The sequence below is a fragment of the Talpa occidentalis genome, unplaced genomic scaffold (assembly GCF_014898055.3).
Source record: "Talpa occidentalis isolate TD23 unplaced genomic scaffold, MPIMG_talOcc4v2.1 talOcc4.17, whole genome shotgun sequence".
Lineage (NCBI taxonomy): Eukaryota > Metazoa > Chordata > Mammalia > Eulipotyphla > Talpidae > Talpa > Talpa occidentalis.
The window spans coordinates 45,434,535-45,453,147 of record NW_023601754.1 but is presented as its reverse complement, the minus strand read 5'-3'; the positions used below and the strand labels follow the sequence as shown (position 1 = coordinate 45,453,147).

Genomic DNA, 18,613 nt, shown 5'->3' with positions numbered 1-18,613 from the left:
TAATAAATAAATAGTTTTAAAAATAAAATATATGTAAATAAATAAATAAATCAGTGGAGACAGCAGATTAGGGGTTGCCATGGGCTACAGGATGGGGGTGAGGTGGGAAGAAATATCTTCTTTTTTTTTTAATTTAAATTTTATTTTTATATTCCCCATACAATTACAACCACCTTATTTTGACCCCAATCCCTCCTTTCCCCGTCCCCCACCCCCATAGAGTGTCTCTGGTTCATAGTTGTTTGTTGATTTTGAAATTTTCTTTCTTATAGTTATTCTTTTTCCTGGTCCCTTATTTAAGTTTTCTAGATTCCTGCTATGAGTGAGACCATCCAGTATTTTTCTTTTTGGAAGAAATATCTACTGGTTATGGAGTTTCCTTTTGGCATGATGAAAATATTCTGGAACTCTATAGTGAGACAGTTGTAGAACATGGTGCGTGTACTAAATGTCACTAATGGTGAATTTTATGTTATATGTTTTTTAACCACCATTTAAAAAATATAATAAATCATTACACTCCCTCATTTCAAAGTTGGATGAAGTTGAACAATTTCAGTGTTTGACTAAACAAATGGTGAAAATGGGGAAAACACAGTGCTTTTGAACAATATATATTTATTATGTGACTTTGATGCATGGAAAAAAACATGTTTGATGTATATACATTATGAAGTGGACAATCAAACATCTATAAAACCACCATTCATCTGAGAATCTTGGAATGTCTAGATCAAGGGTTAGAAATCTTTTTCAGTAAAGGAACAGAGAGGAAATAGTTTAGTTTTTGTTGGTCAAGAGTCACTCATAGTCCGTATCATCATTATTCAACTCTATCCTCACAATATGAAAGGGGCCACAGCTATGTTCCAATAAAACTTTATTTACAAGAACAAGCAGTGGGCTGGAACTGGTTGGAGTTTGCTGACACCTTATATAAGTCATTGAACTGAAGACTGACAGATTCCTGGAAGATCAGAATCTGAGACTCTTTAATCAAAGGGATCCTACGATGTTAGCTACAGGCTATTTGAATTCTAGAATTCTAGAATGTCATACCAGAACCTGGGAGCATCAGAGGCACAGAGCTTCAGATGTTAGAATTTTATAGATGCTCTGATCATCAGTCAAGGAGTTCTAGCCCTGAGCTGTATCCAGTGGGGTCCCCACTTGCCACATGAGCTAGTGAGTCTTTGAAATGTGATGGATCTGAGGTGGCAGGAGTGTGAAACACACACATGATTTTGAAGACTTGGTATGAATTTTTAAAAAAAATAATATGAAGGGCCTCCCTGGTGGCACAAGGGGTTAAGTACAGCACTATGAAGCTGTCCACAGACAGTGCAACATGAGTTCAATCCCCAGCCGGCCATGGAGCAACCCACATGGTGCAGCAGACCTCTCCTGTCTCACCCGCTGCTCCCCTCAGCAGTGTATTTAGGTCAGTCTGCCTGTTCTGTTTCCCACTCTGTCTGTGGTGAATTCCCTCAACCCCTGCACCTCTGGCCTGTATCCCAGTTCTTGTATGCATAAATAAATAAATCTTTAAAAAAAATTTGAAATGAATGTGAAATCTTGCAAAAACTTTTTATACTGATTATATATGAAGTATGATTTAAAATATATTTGACTCCATCAAATATACCACCAGAATTCATTTTACTCAATGCTTGTCTCTTGCTTGTCTGCTAGAAATGGAAAATCTTTCACTGATAGGGCTCACGGGCTCACATTATGTTCCCAGTCGACAGCGCTCACCTAGAGTAAAACCCATGGGAGGGAGAGGTATAAGCTTGGGAATGTCGCCTGGCAAAGTCATAGGGGAGGAGGTCCTGATCCCCAGCTTCCTTGGGGAGTCAACGGTAACAGAGGACTTGAGGGAGCAGATGGAACACAGCTACTCAGTCCAACCCATCAGTACCCACTTCCCTTCTCCACCACTTCCTCTTTAGAACTTGTTGATCTAGAAGATTCCTCAGACCCCAGATTTGGCAATCACCTAGCCCTTCAACCCTTGAACTTCCTTCCTTGGCATGAATGATAAACACCAGTTTGGAGGCTTCCTGAGAGAAACTACCTAGATCCCACTCATTGACCACCAACTGTTTTTAGAAGACTCTTGTGGGACAGCATCTCCTTCCAGAATCAGAGTGGAGGAAATAACTCACTTCTTAACAATTCATTCCCCAAACCAGAGGATGGTCAGAGATAAAGATGGAGCTGGGGGTATGGGAACATAGAGAAGAAAGTCAGGGAGGACTTCCTGGAAGAGGCTGTACCCTGAAAAAAGGTAGACTAGCGATAGCGATGGTTTTTAAAAAACAGGCCAGGCAGCCTGGAGACCAGAGAGGTGAGTCAAGGATGCTGAGTGGGAGAGAATGGAGGGTTTAGACCAGGCAGGCTATGGGGTAAAAAGAGGGTAGGTGGCATTTGGCATGGGACACAGACACAGGCTTGGGTGATTAAGTGGGTGTTAAGGCACCCTGGCATGGGGATTGTAGGGAAGGTAGAGGTTTGGGAGAAGATGTTGAGGTCAGTTCGGGAGAGATGAGTAGCCATCCTCATGGAGAGATGAGTAGCCATCCTCATGGAGGCCTACTCATATAGAGATGAGTAGGAATCCATCCCCTGAAGAGAGAACTGTGCCGATATTGGATGAACTCAAATCAGTGAGAACTGCATTTAAGAGAGAACTCAAAACATCCAAAAGAAGATATGGCAACAGCATCAAAGAAGGATCACACTGAGAAAATAGGGGGAAAGCCAGCCAGGGATGGAGCAGCAGGGAGGAGGACAGTAGGGGGTGTTGACTGTCGAGGTAGCAGAACAATCCAGGATCATGAGTGGGTACCAGGTATCCCCCAGATCTGAAAGTAGATGGTGCTCAGGTCTTCCCCCAACCCTTCTCTGACAGGCAGTCTGCACCAGGTGCCAACATGTACTATCAAGCCACATACACCCTCTCTGGAAGTCCAGCTAGGCTCCCGTCCTAATTGCTAGGATAGTATCTTTAAATAAAAGATGTACCCAAGGCAGATGCAACAATAGCACAATAGCGGCAGGGTTCGGCTTTGTTTTCTGCACAGAATCAGACAGGCTCCTGGCCCAGCACTCCATGTTGAAGGCTTTTGCCTGGACTCAGCCTGCTGATGCAGAGGGCCTGCTGGGAGTCTACACCCGCGATACCCAAATGGGGGCCCCTGGGAGTTTAACAGACATGTGTTATTTTGAAGACTTGTTACCAAAAAAATAAGAATAAAAGACCTCATTAATAATTTCCTCCCTGATTACATGTTAAATTGAAATATTTTAGCTATATTGAATTAAGCAAACTTTATTACTGACATTATTTTATATGTGAAGTATACACGTGTTAGTAACATTAATATGCCTATGATATATTAACACACAGATACCAAACTTTCATAGAGTGTTGATATGTGTTATACATTTTTATGTATTTTATAATATAGCCCTACATTTTCTCTATTATTTAATGGTTTATAATTATATAGCATAATTATACAACATACTGATATTCATATAATATGTATTTGTATAATTAATGTAATGCTCAGATGGTTAATATAACATTGCCAATTATGCCCCTGTAGGATAAATGAATTAATCAGGCTTTCTACACCACCAGCCTTTGTGGCTATCACCGTATTGACACCAAAGGCACGTGGGTAGGGGCACATGTGCATGATTGTGGACGCCTGGAACACGGGTGTGTGCACATGTGCAAATTTTGCACACCTGTGCTTGGGAGGGAGGGATAAAAGGCAGAATCACCGTGGAGGAGGGGGCTCAAGTTGTTGTCTCCCTGCTGGCTTGTTCCCAGCTAACTGTTTTAAAACCTTTGAAGATGATGCCAAGGGCTCCCAAATTCCCTTTTAAGCTGTTAGAACCAATGGTGACCCTGCCCAGCCGGGGATGGTTGCAAAATAACCCCTATTTTTTTTTTTTTAAATATCAGGAGAATGCCACATTTTTTTTTTTAAGATTTATTTATTTATACATACAAGCACTGGATACAGTCAGAAGCGCAGGAGGGTGAGAGAATTCACCAGAGCCAGAGCGGGGAGCAGAGCAGGCAGAAGGACCGAAGTACACTGCTGAGGGGAGCAGCGGGCGGCAGGAGGGGTCTGCGCGCCATGTGGGACCCTCTTCTGGTGGCCGGGGAGCAGCCGGGGATCGAACCGGCGCTGCAGAGGCTGCGGGCAGCTTCGCAACCCAGCGCTCAACCGCTGCGCCACCAGGGAGGCCCAAAATAACCCCCTTTTTTTTTTTAAAGAATTTTTTATTTTTAGGGCCTCCCCGGTGGCGCAGCAGGTAGAGCACAGTGCTGTGAAGCTGTCCGCAGCCTCTGCAGCATGGGTTCGATTCCCTGCCAGCCAGGGAGATTCCCACATGGCACAGCAGACCTCTCCTGTCGCGCCCACTGCTCCCCTCATCAGTGCTTTCAGTCTGTCGGCCTGTTCTGCTCCCCACTCTGTCTCTGGTGAATCCTCTCACCTCCTGCGCCTCTGGCCTGTGCCCCAGCTATTGTAAAAATAAAAAATAAATCTTCAAAAAAAATTTTTTATTTTTAAATTTAAAAGAATTCAAAAGAATTTAATTTTTAAAAAGATTTATTTACGCATATGAGAGCTAGAGCACAGGCCAGGGATCCGGGGGTGAGAGGATTCACCAGAGACAGAGTGGGGAGCAGAATAGGCAGATCTACCGAAATACACTGCTTAGGGGAGCAGTGGGGAGACAGGAGAGCTCTACTACGCCACGTGGGTCACCTCCCTGGCTGGGGATAGCTTCATAGTGCTGAGTTTTAACCTCTTGTGCTACCAGGGAAGCCCCTTAAAAGAATTTTGAAGAATTTTTTATTTAAAGAATTTCTTAAAAGAATTATTTTTTAGATTTATTTGTTTATACATGTAAGTACTGGGCCGTGATGCGGTCGGTGGGGGTGAGAGGATTCACCAGGGAGAGTAGTGGGGAGCAGAACAGGCAGATCCACTGAAACATACTGCTGAGGGGAGCAGTGGGCAAGGCAGGAGATGTCTGCTGTGCAATGTGGGTTGCTCCCTGGCCAGAGATCAACTGGTGATGCAGTGGCTGCAGAGAGCTTGACAGTGCAGTCTTTAACCCCCGTGCCACCAGGGAGGCCCCTGTGTTAACTACTTTTTAAACAAGATTCAGAACTATTTTGGGGGGATATTTACAGAGCTTTATTTGCAATTGTCAAAAGTTGGAAGCAAACAAGATATTCTGTGGGTGGATGAGTAAATAAAGTGTGGTACATCCAAACACATTACTCAGCACTAAAAAGAAAAGACCAAGCCACAAAAAAAAAAAAAAAAAAAAAAAAGCAAAGCAGGGATCTTAACTGCAATATCACTAAGTAAAAGAAGAAGACTATTGGAAAAAGGTGACATATTGAGAACATTCTCGAAAGAACGTTACACAGATGGAGAGCAAAGCAGTTCGGTGGTTGCCAGGAGTTAGGGACAACTGGGGAAGGGCTGGCAATAGGCGTGGCTGGACTTTCTGGTAGTGATGAAAATGTCCATTACCCCAACTGTATCAGTGTCGACATCCTGGTGGTGATATCGTAATGTCCTTTTGCAAGATGTCCCTGAGGAGTGAAAGAGGTCAAGGGTGCAGAGGGGCCTTTGGCATAATTGCTTACAATGGCCTGTGATTCCATACTAATCTCAACATTACAAGCTTATTTTTTTTTAATTTAAACAAAACGTCAATTTACAAAGGACAAAGTCACATTCCCTGCATCCCCTTTTCCTGCAGGCTTCCCACTGCTCTTTCCCAATCTCAACCTTCAGCAGGCCTTCCTCACACCTGCTTTTCACCATAACCACAGAGCATCCTTTTACTTAATACATTTTAAAAGAACCCAATGAAGTAACATGTTAACCTACTGTTTTCCTTTAAGTTGACTCACAAAAGCTTAGACAGGTCCATCTATTTTTGCTTTGTCCCCAAAGAGAATAACTTTGGAAGTGTCAGTCATGCTGTTTTCCAACACTCCATGAAATAAATGCGGAACTTTATTTTGGATATTTACAGCAGCTTTATTTGCAATTGTCAAAAGTTGGAAACAAACAAGATATTCTTCAGTGGCTGGATGAGTAAAATGTGGTTCATCCAAACACTGAAATATTCTCAGAGCTCTAAAGAAAAGACCAAGACACAAGGAATCCTAAAAGCAATATTACTAAGTGAAAAAAACCCATTTGAAAAAGGCTATATACTGGATGTTTTCAACTGTGGGACATCCCGGAAAAGGTGGTAAAAAGATCAGTGGTTATCAGGGGTGGGGAGGTGGCAGGGCTAACTACTTTTAAACAAGGTTCAAAGGTTTTGATTGGTCTGTGTTGTATGAATTGCACATTATCTAGTCTGCACAGGCAAACACATTGCTGTGTGAAGGCCCACCACATACAGAACACGGTTTCTGTTCCTTGGATGGAGAGAAAGGTCGGGTGTCCCTGGAGAGAGGTGTTAATCTTGGAAATGAGGAAGGATGAGATGAGTTTGCCTGTAAGAAGGAGGATGGGTCTGGGGGAAACAGAAGGAATGGAGAAGACTTTACAAACTGTGCCACCTCTCCCAGGACTGAGTTACAATCAGCAGAAAGACCAGAGCATGCTTTCCCAAAGGTGCTGTTTCATTTTTTTAATATCCAAGTAGTATTCCGTTGAATACCTCTTCCACGATTTCGTTGCCAGTTGCCTGTCGCTGGGCACTTGGGGTGCTTCATGGCTTGGCTCTGAACAAGTGGGCGCATATATCTTTTTGTGTTAGCATTTCCACATCCTTTGGGTAAATACCTAGCAGTGGCATTGGGGACGCTAGGGTATTTCCAAGTGAAGAAGAACATCAAGGACAGATACCGACTGTCACTTATTTGCAGAATATATAAAAAAAAAAAAACCCACAAAAGAGCAAACTAGCAAACCTCGGCCAAAGTAAATTCTTAGGCTGAAAAATATGAGGGCCAGAGAGAAAGAGGGAGGAAGATGGAGAGGGGGAGACGGGAGGGAAGGGGTAGGACATTGACACCAGAGCTTTGGTGGACAGTGACTACAGCTGTTATGTAAATGGTTGGCAAATTAATAAAATTTACAGAAAAAAAAAATCACTAGAAAGACCGTAGCCGGGAAGGATGCTACAATACCAGGTCGAAGGTGGCCTGGGCGGCCTCCCCCTATCCCACCTGGCTCTTCTGGGATGGGGTGTCCACCGTGGACATCGTGTGGGACCTAGACTCCATGCCCAGGGATTCTTCGGTCAGCATGCTCCGGAACCTGGCAGGGAGGGACTTGAGGAATTGAGCATGGAAGCCCCGGGTGGCCACCACATAGATGATGGGGTTGATGCAGCAGTTGATGTAAGCAAATGAGACACACAGAGGGTCAAAGATTAATAAGCTTTTGAAGAGTTTCGAGGAAGAGTGGGACAGGGCCAGGATTACCCCGACCACCTGGTAAGGCAGCCAGAGGACAAAGAAGCTGCTCACCACGGCCACCACCACCTTGAGGGTTTTGGTGGAACGCGTGGCTCTGCGGCGCCACGTCCGGACCAGGAGGAAGGTGTAACAGATCGTGAGGGTGACCAGTGGCCACAGGAAGCCCACAACCAGCCGTGTGAAGGCCACCGCCTTCTCTGTATTCCTGCTGTCCTCGCCATAGTCGACCGCGCACATCACCTTATTTGAGAAGGAGTCTCTGTGCAACATCCGAAACACAAAGGAGGGGATGGTCAGCAGCAGGGCCAAGCCCCAGGACAGGCCACAGGCCATCCAGGCTAAGCGGGCACTTCGGTAATTCTGGCACCAAATGGGGTTAAACACCAGCAGGAAGCGGTCGGTGCTGATGGTGGCCAGGAGCAAGATGCTGGCAAACATGTTGAGCAGGATGAGGGAGGAAAGGATGCGGCAGGCGGCCTCGCCGAAGGGCCATTGTTGGCTGTTGAGCAGAGACCAGAACAAGATGGGCAGCGCCAGACAGGAGAGGAGGTCGGCCAATGCCAGGTTGAGAAACCAGATGGCGTTGATGGCTCGCTTGGCCTCGGAGCCCGTCACCCAGACCACCAGGGCGTTGCCTGGTACTCCCACCAGGAAGACGACCACGAAGATGATCAGAGCGATCACGTGGGCAGGATGCATGGAGGTGGGGCCGTCCACCGGCTGCCTGGGGCCGTCCACCGGCTGGCTGGGGTCTAGGGTCCAGTTGTAATCATAGGAGTACTCGGAGGTGATATTTTCCGGGGAGTCCTGGGTGGAGCCAGAGAAGTAGGGAGAGTATGAGTCTGCAGACCTGGGGGGGCATCATAGCTACGTGGCTTGAGGTTACTGCTCTGCTTGTGGGAGCCTCCATTTTCTCCCAGGAAATGGGCATGCTAGGGCACCACACCACTTATTATAATATTGAAAGCTCACCTACGCTGATCAGTCTCCCAGCCATTCTTCCCCCTCCCCTGAAGTCCCTGGGCTTCCCCATGACCCAAAATATTAAAGCCTAGCCCTGTGGCCACACGTCACTCTGTTTGGTCAATACCACGAGGCTCTGCTTGTTAGAGATATTTAGTGGAATCAACAAAAAGAGATGACATTATTAGATGATTATTATCATGACTGAGGTGATATTACTGGATTATTACACCACCACCACTGTCACCCTCTTCCCCCTCCAGCCCACTGAGGCAGCCCTGTGCTCTGTCTGGGGTGTGCATCATCCCTCTGCCCCGGGTTCCAGAATGGCTGGGGTTCAGATCCCAACTTCCCTACCAAAGGCCTGTCTGACCCTCTGCAGTTTGGTGTCTGCCCTGTGCCTCCGTTTCTTTCCTAGTTAACTCCCAGCGGGCCATCCGTTTTGGCTATCATCATACCAAAACTTCAGACTCAAGGCAGAAAGGAAATATTTAGGACAGCAGGAGGAAGAATAAGAAATAGGAATGAGAGCTTTTGCCTTGCTAGTGGGGAGGCAGAGGGATGGAAGAAGGAGAGAAGGAAATGGTCTGGAGAACAACAGAGACCTCAGCACCCAGATTACGGTCTCTAAATGCTGTTGGCCATTCAGAGATCCCAGGTTTGCTTGAAGAATGGAGGGGACCTGCTCTGGGACAGGAAATACACAAAATGAGCCCAGAACATCACATACTAGAAAGTAAGGACATTTTTAAAGCACAATGAAGACCTCTCAAAAGGAGACAGGAGACAGCCAGAAAAGTCCCCAACTAGTCAAAGATGGAGCAGTTTGAGTATCAAATATTAATAACCTTGACGGAATGAAGCACTTTCCATAGAAAGTTCAATGCATTCCAAATGATGATAAGAATGATGTCTCTGATCAGGAGACAAATCAAGCATTTACCTTGCTATTTCTTTACAGAGTAATTTCAGGGAAATGGAGTCAATGAGGGAAAAAGCCTGCCTTATAGATGTGTAAGAATAATACATGCTGGAAGAATGATAGAATGAAGGAAATGGTGGATTTGGGCAATAATCACCCACAGGTATTAAAACCATAGGGAACAAATGACGGGTGGAAAACTTTGTAACAAAAAATCGGGCTGGCGCCATCCCGACTAGGGTAATCAACTGGAATGAAAGACATTTTCTTTTAAAGAAAACTGGGATATAGGCCAGAGGTGGGATATAGGCCAGAGGTGGCGGGGTGTGGAGTGTGAGAGGATTCACCAGAGGCAGAGTAGGAAGCAGAACAGGTGGATGGACTGAAATCCACTGCTGAGGGGAGCAGCGGGGAGACAGGAGAGGTCTGCTGTGCCATGTGGGTCAGCAACCTGGCTAGGGATCAAACTAGTGCTGCAGTTGCTGGCGATAGCTTGATAGCGCTGAGACTTAACCCCTGAGCCGCCAGGGAGGCCCAGAATGAAAGTCATTTTTTAAATCATCTGGGAGAGGTAAAAACGAACTGGATATTTGGTGATAGTTGACAAATCGGGGCTAATTTTACTGAGTAAAATGATGGGGACAGGTTTATATTTAAATCAAAGGGGGGGGGGAGGTGCCTTGGATGGAGACACACAGTGGTGAGACAGGAGGGCTCGGTTTGCTTTAAGATGCGGTGAAGCATCTGAAGCAAGTCCCAGCTGCAGAGCATTGATGCTGGATAAACTTCCCCGGGTGTTTCCTGTTCCTCCGTCCACGGGTCCCCACACGCTGAAAGTATGTCTCCCTCTCATGCTTTTCCTAAGGAACAGACTGAATTATGCCCTACGACACAGGGAGGAGAACAGGAGTTGTGTGCGGCAGCACGTCAGGACCCATATCCAAGGCCCGAGCGGACATAATTGGTCCTGCCAATTTTGTGGATGCCGTCAGCACCTACGAGCCCGGAGAGGATTTCCATCTGATGTAGACGCCAAGGGCCGCTTGGCTGCTCACACCATACTTGAGGAAGCCAAGCACACGCTGTGCAATGTGAGGAAGAGCTTTGTGTGACGCGGGATGTCTGTCACATCTGCTGGCCTGAACCCCTCCTGCGGGGGAATGACACCCTTCAGAGTGATTTGGAAACAGGCAAGATGGCAGACTTCACCAAGTTTGACACTGTTAACCTGGGCATGGCCATCGGAGGTGCTAACCTGGGAGGAATGTGTGGGATCACCGAGAAAGAGAGACCCTGGTTCTTTTGCATTTGTCCATGTGAAAGATGCCAACACAACAGCTTTGCCACTGCAACATTTTTGGCAAAGGCCAGAAGCCATGGATTTCTCTTCCCCAAGGTAAAAGTTTTCTCCTCACTGTGGCTGAAGAGAGACGAGAGGTTGGTAGTCAACTAGAGCTGTGAGTGAAATGCTTTCTGGTGACATATTTGGATGGGAGGGCCCTGATGCTGCCATCAAAATATTACAGCATGCAAATACAAATCAAAATAAGCATGCCAACAAAAGAGATAGCTAGAGGGAGGGAGGAAAGACTCATGACTAAGAATGGCAAAATGCTAATGTCTAGAGCTGGGTGATGGGGAGCTCTAGATTTCTCTTTGACTCTTTTCACTTCTCTCTTGACTTCCAAATTTTCCATAATAATGTAAAAGAGAGTGTGCTCCAGATCACTCCCTCCCAGGAGCTGCCAGGTGTGGCATGCCTCCCCCACCTTCACCAAGATAGAAAGCACACACCTGACCTGGAGGAGCCATCCTCGGCAGATCTGTGCCCTGGAGGGGCCAGGCAAGCAGAACATCCCCATGTAGCACATGACATGACCTTTGTAAAGCAGTCAGCATTGACTGACCACCTACTATGTGCCAGACCCTTTGCATCTCAACCACGATGCTACAAGTGTTGTAGAGCAACCCCGATACAAAACGGGGTGCCTGACTGTGGGTCCTCACCCGCGCGCTTAAAAGGACTTATCAATGCTCTACTGCAGGCACACGTGAAAGGTTAATAAAAGGTTTATTAACAAGGGAAAGGGAAATGAGGAAATGTACAGCTCTGGGAGAAAAGTGGGAGACAAAGTTTTAAATGAGTCCTACCCGATCCGCCGATCAGGAATCCCAAAATGGCGCTCTCAGAGTTGGCCGCCAGCCAGGACCGGTGAAGCCAGGAGGCGAGCGACAGCGAGCCAGAGAGAGCCCAAGGCCCACGTGTCTGGTTTTTATATCCAACCTGGCTGCCCAACTCCACCCTCAGGTCCCAGCCACCCTCCCCTTGGTGGTGATGGGATTTGTCTTTCCCAATGTCCTGATGGCTTTAGTCTGGAGTGGGGGTGGAGTCCACAAAGCCTGTATGAGATTATCTCAGGACATCCTTTCCCCCTAACACAAGTAGGTTCTATGAATATGCCATTTTAGTGATGAGGAAAGACCAGCACGGGTTCAAATCCATCCAGGCTGGGATGTAAACCAGCAAATGTCATTACACAAATCTAGATGGGGCAGCCTCCTACACACTGGGTGAGAGAGCTGACGGGGACCACCTTCACAGATATGGTCTGTCATTGACTGAAACATCTTTAAGGGACAGCTGACTGTAGATCAGAACATGGATCAATAGATCGGTACTTAATCAGGCTGACCATCTCCAAGGGGATGGGGTTGGGGGTGGCGCTGTGGACAGAGTCAGGACTCTTCAGAGGCAAGCTCTGTGGCCCTTAGAGCTAGCCCATCCCAGATGCCACTTTGTCACCCACCCTGGGAAAAGAAGCAATGAGAAAAAGAAATTGGGGTTACAGACATTTTAGAGCTGCATTTGTAATGCACCTGACTAGGTGAGCTGAGGTTTACCCCCACCATATGGGTGGAGAAGATAGAAAATGGTCGGTGCTTGGGCCACAGGCAGTGGGGAGGGGTGGGGAATGGCAATCACTGCTAATGCTATTTACTAATATCGTGATTACTGAAGAGCTCAGAAATTAAAAAGGGCCGCTGTTTGTTTTATTTCTAGTGCCATTGTTGCCCTCCTGTCAACCAGGATGATGGTCAGGAGTACCTGCTCCTCCACCCCCACAGCACCCTGCACTGAGCCCCAACTCCCACAGGTCCCCTAGATCCATTCACTGAGGGCAAATGCGAGGCACAGCAGGAGGTCCTGGATGCTGGGTGGGGCGTGGCACCTTGTTGGGATTGTTAAATGTTTTTAATTGCTCACACATGAATGGATAAGCGAAGCTCACTTTGTCATCTGCTGGCTTCTTTGGCTGTTCAATGACTCAGACACCCCAAAGCAGGAGCCTCCCCCCCCTGCTCCTCTCATCACCAGACAAAGCTCCCTTCCTGGCATGAGCTCACTTAGCCCCGTTCCTAGCACTGACATCATGAGAGCAGAAAAAAAGACGCCTTTGCTCACACAGCAGTTTCCAAACTCTTCCTCATGCAAATGACTTGCAAAGTTGGGCTGTTATGGCATCCCTAACAAAGATTGGGAGGATCCGGTGAGCAGAGCAGGAGGGGACTGGTTGAATTTACAAAGGCACATGGAGGCACTCTCAAAGAATGAGGAAGTTGCTTATAGACCAATGTAGAAAGAGTTCTAAGAAGTAGTGAAATAGAAAAGTTAAGGACTAGTCAGGGTGTAAAGTATTCTGCCTACAAAAGAAGAAGCCCTCCCTCTGCCCATCCCTCCCTCCTCGCTGTCATTCTGTCTGTATGGGGGTGCTTGCTTCAGCACATTCTAACTCCAGAAGGAGACAGAAGAAACTTGGAACAGTGTTTGGCCTTGGGAGGGGAAGTAGGAGGCGGGAACTGAAAGGCAACATTGCTCTTTCTTGTATAAAGAACTAAAAAAGTAGGGCTGCCTATGCCTTAATGATAAATATCGTATAGAATATATAAAAGAATTTGTGTTTCCACAATCCTAGGAGTCTAGGAGATTCTACGACTATATCTCCATTCCACAAATATTAACTGGTTAGGGCATTGGTTCCTGACATCCCTGGTCCCTGCCTTTGGAGAGGGAGAGGGAAATGAATCATGGCCCATGAGAAGGGAGAGTGCTTGATAGGGTCCAGCCTGCCAAGGGAGCTAGAGAAGGATCCTGAGGAAGTAAAACTGCAGTTCATTCTACAGAGCTTTCTGCTCTAGATCGGCGCATCCAAGATGGCAGCCACCAGCCTCATGAGGCTGTTGCCCACTTGAACTGTGGCAGCACGTCTGCACTTTAATGTCATTTTAACAAAATTCCAACAACCACTTTCAGTGTGGCTCGTGGATGCCCTGTGGGACAGCAAAAGTCTAGGTCGCTAAGGGATTTGTTAGGGCCAAGCGCTATCCTACACGCGTCCAGCGGGGAGTCTGTTAACTATCTAATGATGAACAGTATTTATGTCACAACGACCCGAAGGGCAGCAGGCTCTTCTTGTTCCTAAGTCAACGTGCTTATTGTAAGACCCCTTCCCTGCTCCATGAAAAAGGGACCCATAGGGAAGCTGGAAGAAGAGACTGGAATTGTACACACTGGGATTGTCTTGCCAGGGCAGTGGCAGTGAGGAGACCTGAACGATGGGAGAACTGGGTGAAGGAGAAGACACGGTACCTACAAGAAAAGCAATCATAATCCAGCTCTTTTCTAAGCCCTTTTCATGTATTATCTCATTTAACCCACAGAACAAGCCTCAGTGTTGCGGCCTTTGCTACACCCACTTTACAGACACGAAGACTGAGGTTAGGAGAGCTTTCCAAGACCTCATGCTGTTAACAAGCAGCAGAGAGAGAAGAGAACTTCTGAGAGTTGGTCTCTAGAGCTCCTCTGAGCAACTGCCAGTGTAAAGTGTGGTAGGAGCCAAGGGCATGGATTTGAGGCAAGAGGCCCGAGGACAAGACAGAGAATGTGCTACACATCAGAAAATGAAGAGCGAGGTTGGCCCACAGCTGGGAGGCCCACAGATTCAGATGCCATATTAAATTTGTATTTCCTCCTGGGCACTAGGGAGCCTTTGATAGTCTCTGAGCCTTAGAAGGGCTAGCTTAGAATTTCCACCTAGAAAGATCTCTCTGGTTGCTGTGAGGAGGTGAGAGGAAAGGTAAAGGGCCAGAGAGAAGGCAAGGGGCAGAGGATCCAGGACAGCAACAATGGGATGATGGTAATAGCTGAAAGGAAGAAAAAAAGGAAGAAGATGCAAGAGCAGACACATGATCTGGCCACAGTCAAACAGCTGGTGCATCGGAAAAGCTGCTAGTAAGCTCTGCACCAGTCCCTTGCCTCCGTCTCTGAGAAAGTCCCAATCCTTCCAGTAGGGAAAGTGCAGTGAACTGTCCCCCACTAAAGTGGAAAGTACAGTGAACTTCCCCCACTTAGGAAGGTTATCAGAGCAGTAGATACTCAGAAGGCAAAATCAGCTTCAGTCCCTGGACACCCCTTCTCTGATCCTCATGGACACAATAGCTTTCAACAGTCCACTTCCAGAAGGACATGGAGCCATCCCTAGGCTGTGAGCTCTGAGAAATGGGATACAAGGATTGGGATGGACACTCCAACTCAGATTCATCTTCTAAATGTGTGTGACCTTTCTGATTCAAAATCCCTAAGCATAAGAAACACAGAGACTCAAAAAACAAAACCAACCCATGAAAAGCATAAACCAACCCATGAAAACCAACCCATGAAAAGGCTTGTGCTTTTAAAGGACCTCTAGGTCCTTTAAAGAGGCAATGACTTCTCAGGTTGGCAAACATGTCTGAAGTTTGGTCTTACTGTGCGGATGAGTGTGTAGACATAGATGCTTTCGTACCCAGGAAGAGGGAAATATACATCGGTACAGCTCTTGGTAGTATCTGTTTAAATAAAAATTGCCTGTGCCTTGGATTTAGCATGTGCAGTTCTAGAAACCTGGACACAACCATTATTGATTGGTTTTCAAGGACAGCATATTATTAATAGAAACAACCTAAATCTTCCCGGAATATTATACAGGTGATAAAAAGAGGGAACTCCCTTGAAATACACAGGGGTGATAATATAGTGGTACCTTCCTCATAAGTTGCTGAAGATGAAGTTAGCAAATGAAAGTGCATAATACAGCACTGGTACACATTAAGTGCTCAATATATGCTGATTAATATTATGTTATTCGTGGAAAAAAAACAAGATATAGGATAGCATGTATCCTATTTACAGGGAAAGAGAAGGGACAGTCATGTCACTGCACTCACTACCCACTGTATGCCAGGCACTGTTGTAAGAGCTTCCTGGGTATTACCTCATTTAAGACTCTCAACAATCTTATGACATAGGTTCCAAATCTGTAGGGTTATTATTCCACCTTACAGACTCCCAGAGAAGAAAAGTATCCTCAGCAGAATTTGAACTCATTTCCATTTCACCTCCCTGTCAATCCACTCCTCGTGGCTCCCTACACATCTGCTACCCATTTCTGCAAAGATCCACCAAGATTCCTTCTGGGGGCAGCGACAAGGTCTGAGGCCAGGGTGTTTAGGACTATTTTATGGAAAGAAAAAGGAGTGGGCACTAATTGTGGACCCAGTTCTGCAAGCCCTGTGGCCCAAGAGGATCACAAAAGGGGGGAGATGAAGTAACATGAACCCCTCCCCAGTCCAGCCAGCTTGGCCTCCGTTTCCTCATCCCACACACATGAAGAAAATGACCATTTGGCATGACATTTGCTAAATCACAGCCCTACCAGGCTGGGACCTGGCCCTCAGGACAAAGGTGTACAAGGGGGTTCCCCCTTCACTGGACACTGGCAGAACCCCCACACAGGCTAGTTCCACCACCGAGCAGTGAAGGACCAGGCCACCTCCACTCCTGCCTGTGACTCAGTGTCCCCATCCCTACCGGGTGAAAATCCAGGTGAGCAACCATACTTTCCTTCTAAACAGGATCTTTCTAGCCCCCAAACTTTGCTTCCTACCAGCTGAAGATCTTTCTGGAATCGCTCCATCTGAGGAAGGGAATCATCTTACCATACCCACTGCAGGGTTTCCTGACTTAATGGTCCCCAAGAGAGTCTGAGACAGAGGGGGTTGGGGGTGGGAATAGAGGACAGGGAGAAGGAGAAAGGAGAGGGAGAGAGGGAGCCCAGAAAGGAGATCAGGAAGGCAGGGGCCCTGTCCCCACTCCCCCTAGTAGACTCACCATCTTCTGGAGTCCTGGCTTCCCACTGTCTTAGGTCCTTTCCTCCAGAGAGCTGTGGTTTTTAAAGCCTCAACAGAGGGTGCAGATGACCAGGGAGGAAATGACCTATCTGTTCTCCCCCACCCCCGCTCTGATCTGGGGTTCCTTCCGTGGAGTGTTCACTCAGGCAGCCTCACACTGGGCCTCCTAGTCAGAGAACTGGGAAAGCTAAAGAAGTTCCTTGTCTGAGGAGAGAAGTCAGATGAGAGACCTCCATTCTCTCTAGACTTGGCCTCTTTTTTGAGCTTTCTTTCCCCATTTAAGACCTCTCATTTCTTCTGCAGCCCTGCACAGCTGAGAAGACAATCAGGGTCCAACTGGCTTCAACTGCCCTGGGGTCCTGGGGAGAACAGAGTGTGAGCCCCAGATGCCCAGCCAGTTTGAAGCAGCAGTGTCGGACCATGCAGCTTCTGATCCTGGCCAGACGCACACCAGAACTTATGGCACCAAAACTTCTTCACCAGCTAAACCTGAGAACTAGGAGGTGGCGGTAAGTACCAGGGCAAGAGTAGGAGGAAGCTGTGGACACATCGCTCAGAGAGCCTCTGCAAGGTGGTAGAAACCACAAATAATAATAATAATAATAATAAGTCATTATATTTAATTACTGCATTGACTAATTTCTCCCTGCCTTGCTCTACGCCAATGTTTCTCAGGTCTTAAAGTTATGTAATAATTGTAGCCCTAACAAAATGCAGCATGGGAGATGATAAATATTACTCTAAAATTTCTAGAAGTTTCTAATTCTCATCTGTAGTCATCAGGAATATCAGTCTGTAGTTTTCTCTTTGTACTCTCTTTGTCTGGTTTTATCATTAAGGTAATGTTGACATCATAAATTGTATTAGGGAACATTCCCTCTTCTTGGATTTTTAGGAATTATTTGAGTAAAGTGGCATCAGTTCTTCTTTAAAGGCTTGATAAAATTGGTTTGTAGAGTCATCTGGTCCTGGGTTTTTGTATTGGGAGATTTTTTTAAAGATTTATTTATTTATGCATACAAGAGGTGGGGTACAGGCCAGCGGTGTGGGGGGTGAGAGGACTCACAAGAGACAGAGTGAGGAGCAGAACAGGCAGATTGACCAAAGTCCACTGCTGAGGGGAGCAGCGGGCGAGTCAGGAGAGGTCTGCTGAGCCATATGGGTTGCTCCCTGGCCAGCAGGGAATCAAACTTGTGCTGCAGAGGCTGCGGACAGCTTCATAGGTTGCATCTTAACCCCTTATGCCACCAGGGGGTCCCTGTGCTGGGAGATTTTTTATTATTATTGTTTCAAGTTCTACGATTGTGATTGGCTTATTCAATTTTTCTGTTTCAGCTTCTGTCTTGATAAACTAGATTGTCCTAGAAATTTGTCCATTTCTGCAAGGTCATTGAATTCATTTTGCCTTTTCCAAAATGTCCTATAAGTGCAATAAAAAAGTAGGAAGACTTCTGAATCCGACTTCTTTCCCTCAGCATAATACATTTAAAATTCATCTGGGCCATTGTTATGTATCAAAAGTCCTTTTTAACATCTGAGTAATATTCCATTGTATATGGATGGATTACAGTCTGTTTACCCATGAAGGACATTTGAGTTGTTTCCTGTTTAGAGCTGCTACTAAAAAAGTTGCCCATAAACATCTTTGCACAAGGTTTTCTGTGATCCTAAGTTTCCTTTGCTCCAGATAAGCATCTGGAGTAGGATTGATTGCTGGGTCAGATAGTCAGACTGGTTTTAATTTATATGACATCAATTGTATATATTTGGTTTCTTGTGGCTACTCTAATAAAAGACCACCAACTGAGCCACTCCAAGCAACACAACAGTAGTGGTCAGTCTCACCATTCTGGAGGTCCTTCTGGAGGTCAGAAGTCTGCAATGGTGAGGGCAGGGCCATACTCCCTATCAAACCTTTCAAATGCCCTTTCAAACCTATCAAACCTACCAAACTCAAATTGTTGCAAAAATCCAAGAGAAGGAGTACATTTGACAATGCCATCAATTCCCTAATA

At 46.3% G+C, this 18,613-nt stretch overlaps 1 protein-coding gene across 1 annotated transcript; it reads right to left on the bottom strand.

Annotated features, from left to right (window-relative positions):
• Positions 1–5,384: 5,384 nt before the first annotated feature.
• Positions 5,385–16,606, bottom strand: C5AR1 (complement C5a receptor 1). Its single transcript, XM_037518191.2, has 2 exons — positions 16,579–16,606; positions 5,385–8,293 (listed from the first exon to the last, which is right to left on the bottom strand). The coding sequence occupies exons 1-2, from the start codon at positions 16,579–16,581 to the stop codon at positions 7,226–7,228; spliced, it is 1,071 nt and encodes a 356-aa protein (XP_037374088.1). The 5' UTR covers positions 16,582–16,606; the 3' UTR covers positions 5,385–7,225.
• Positions 16,607–18,613: the final 2,007 nt, after the last annotated feature.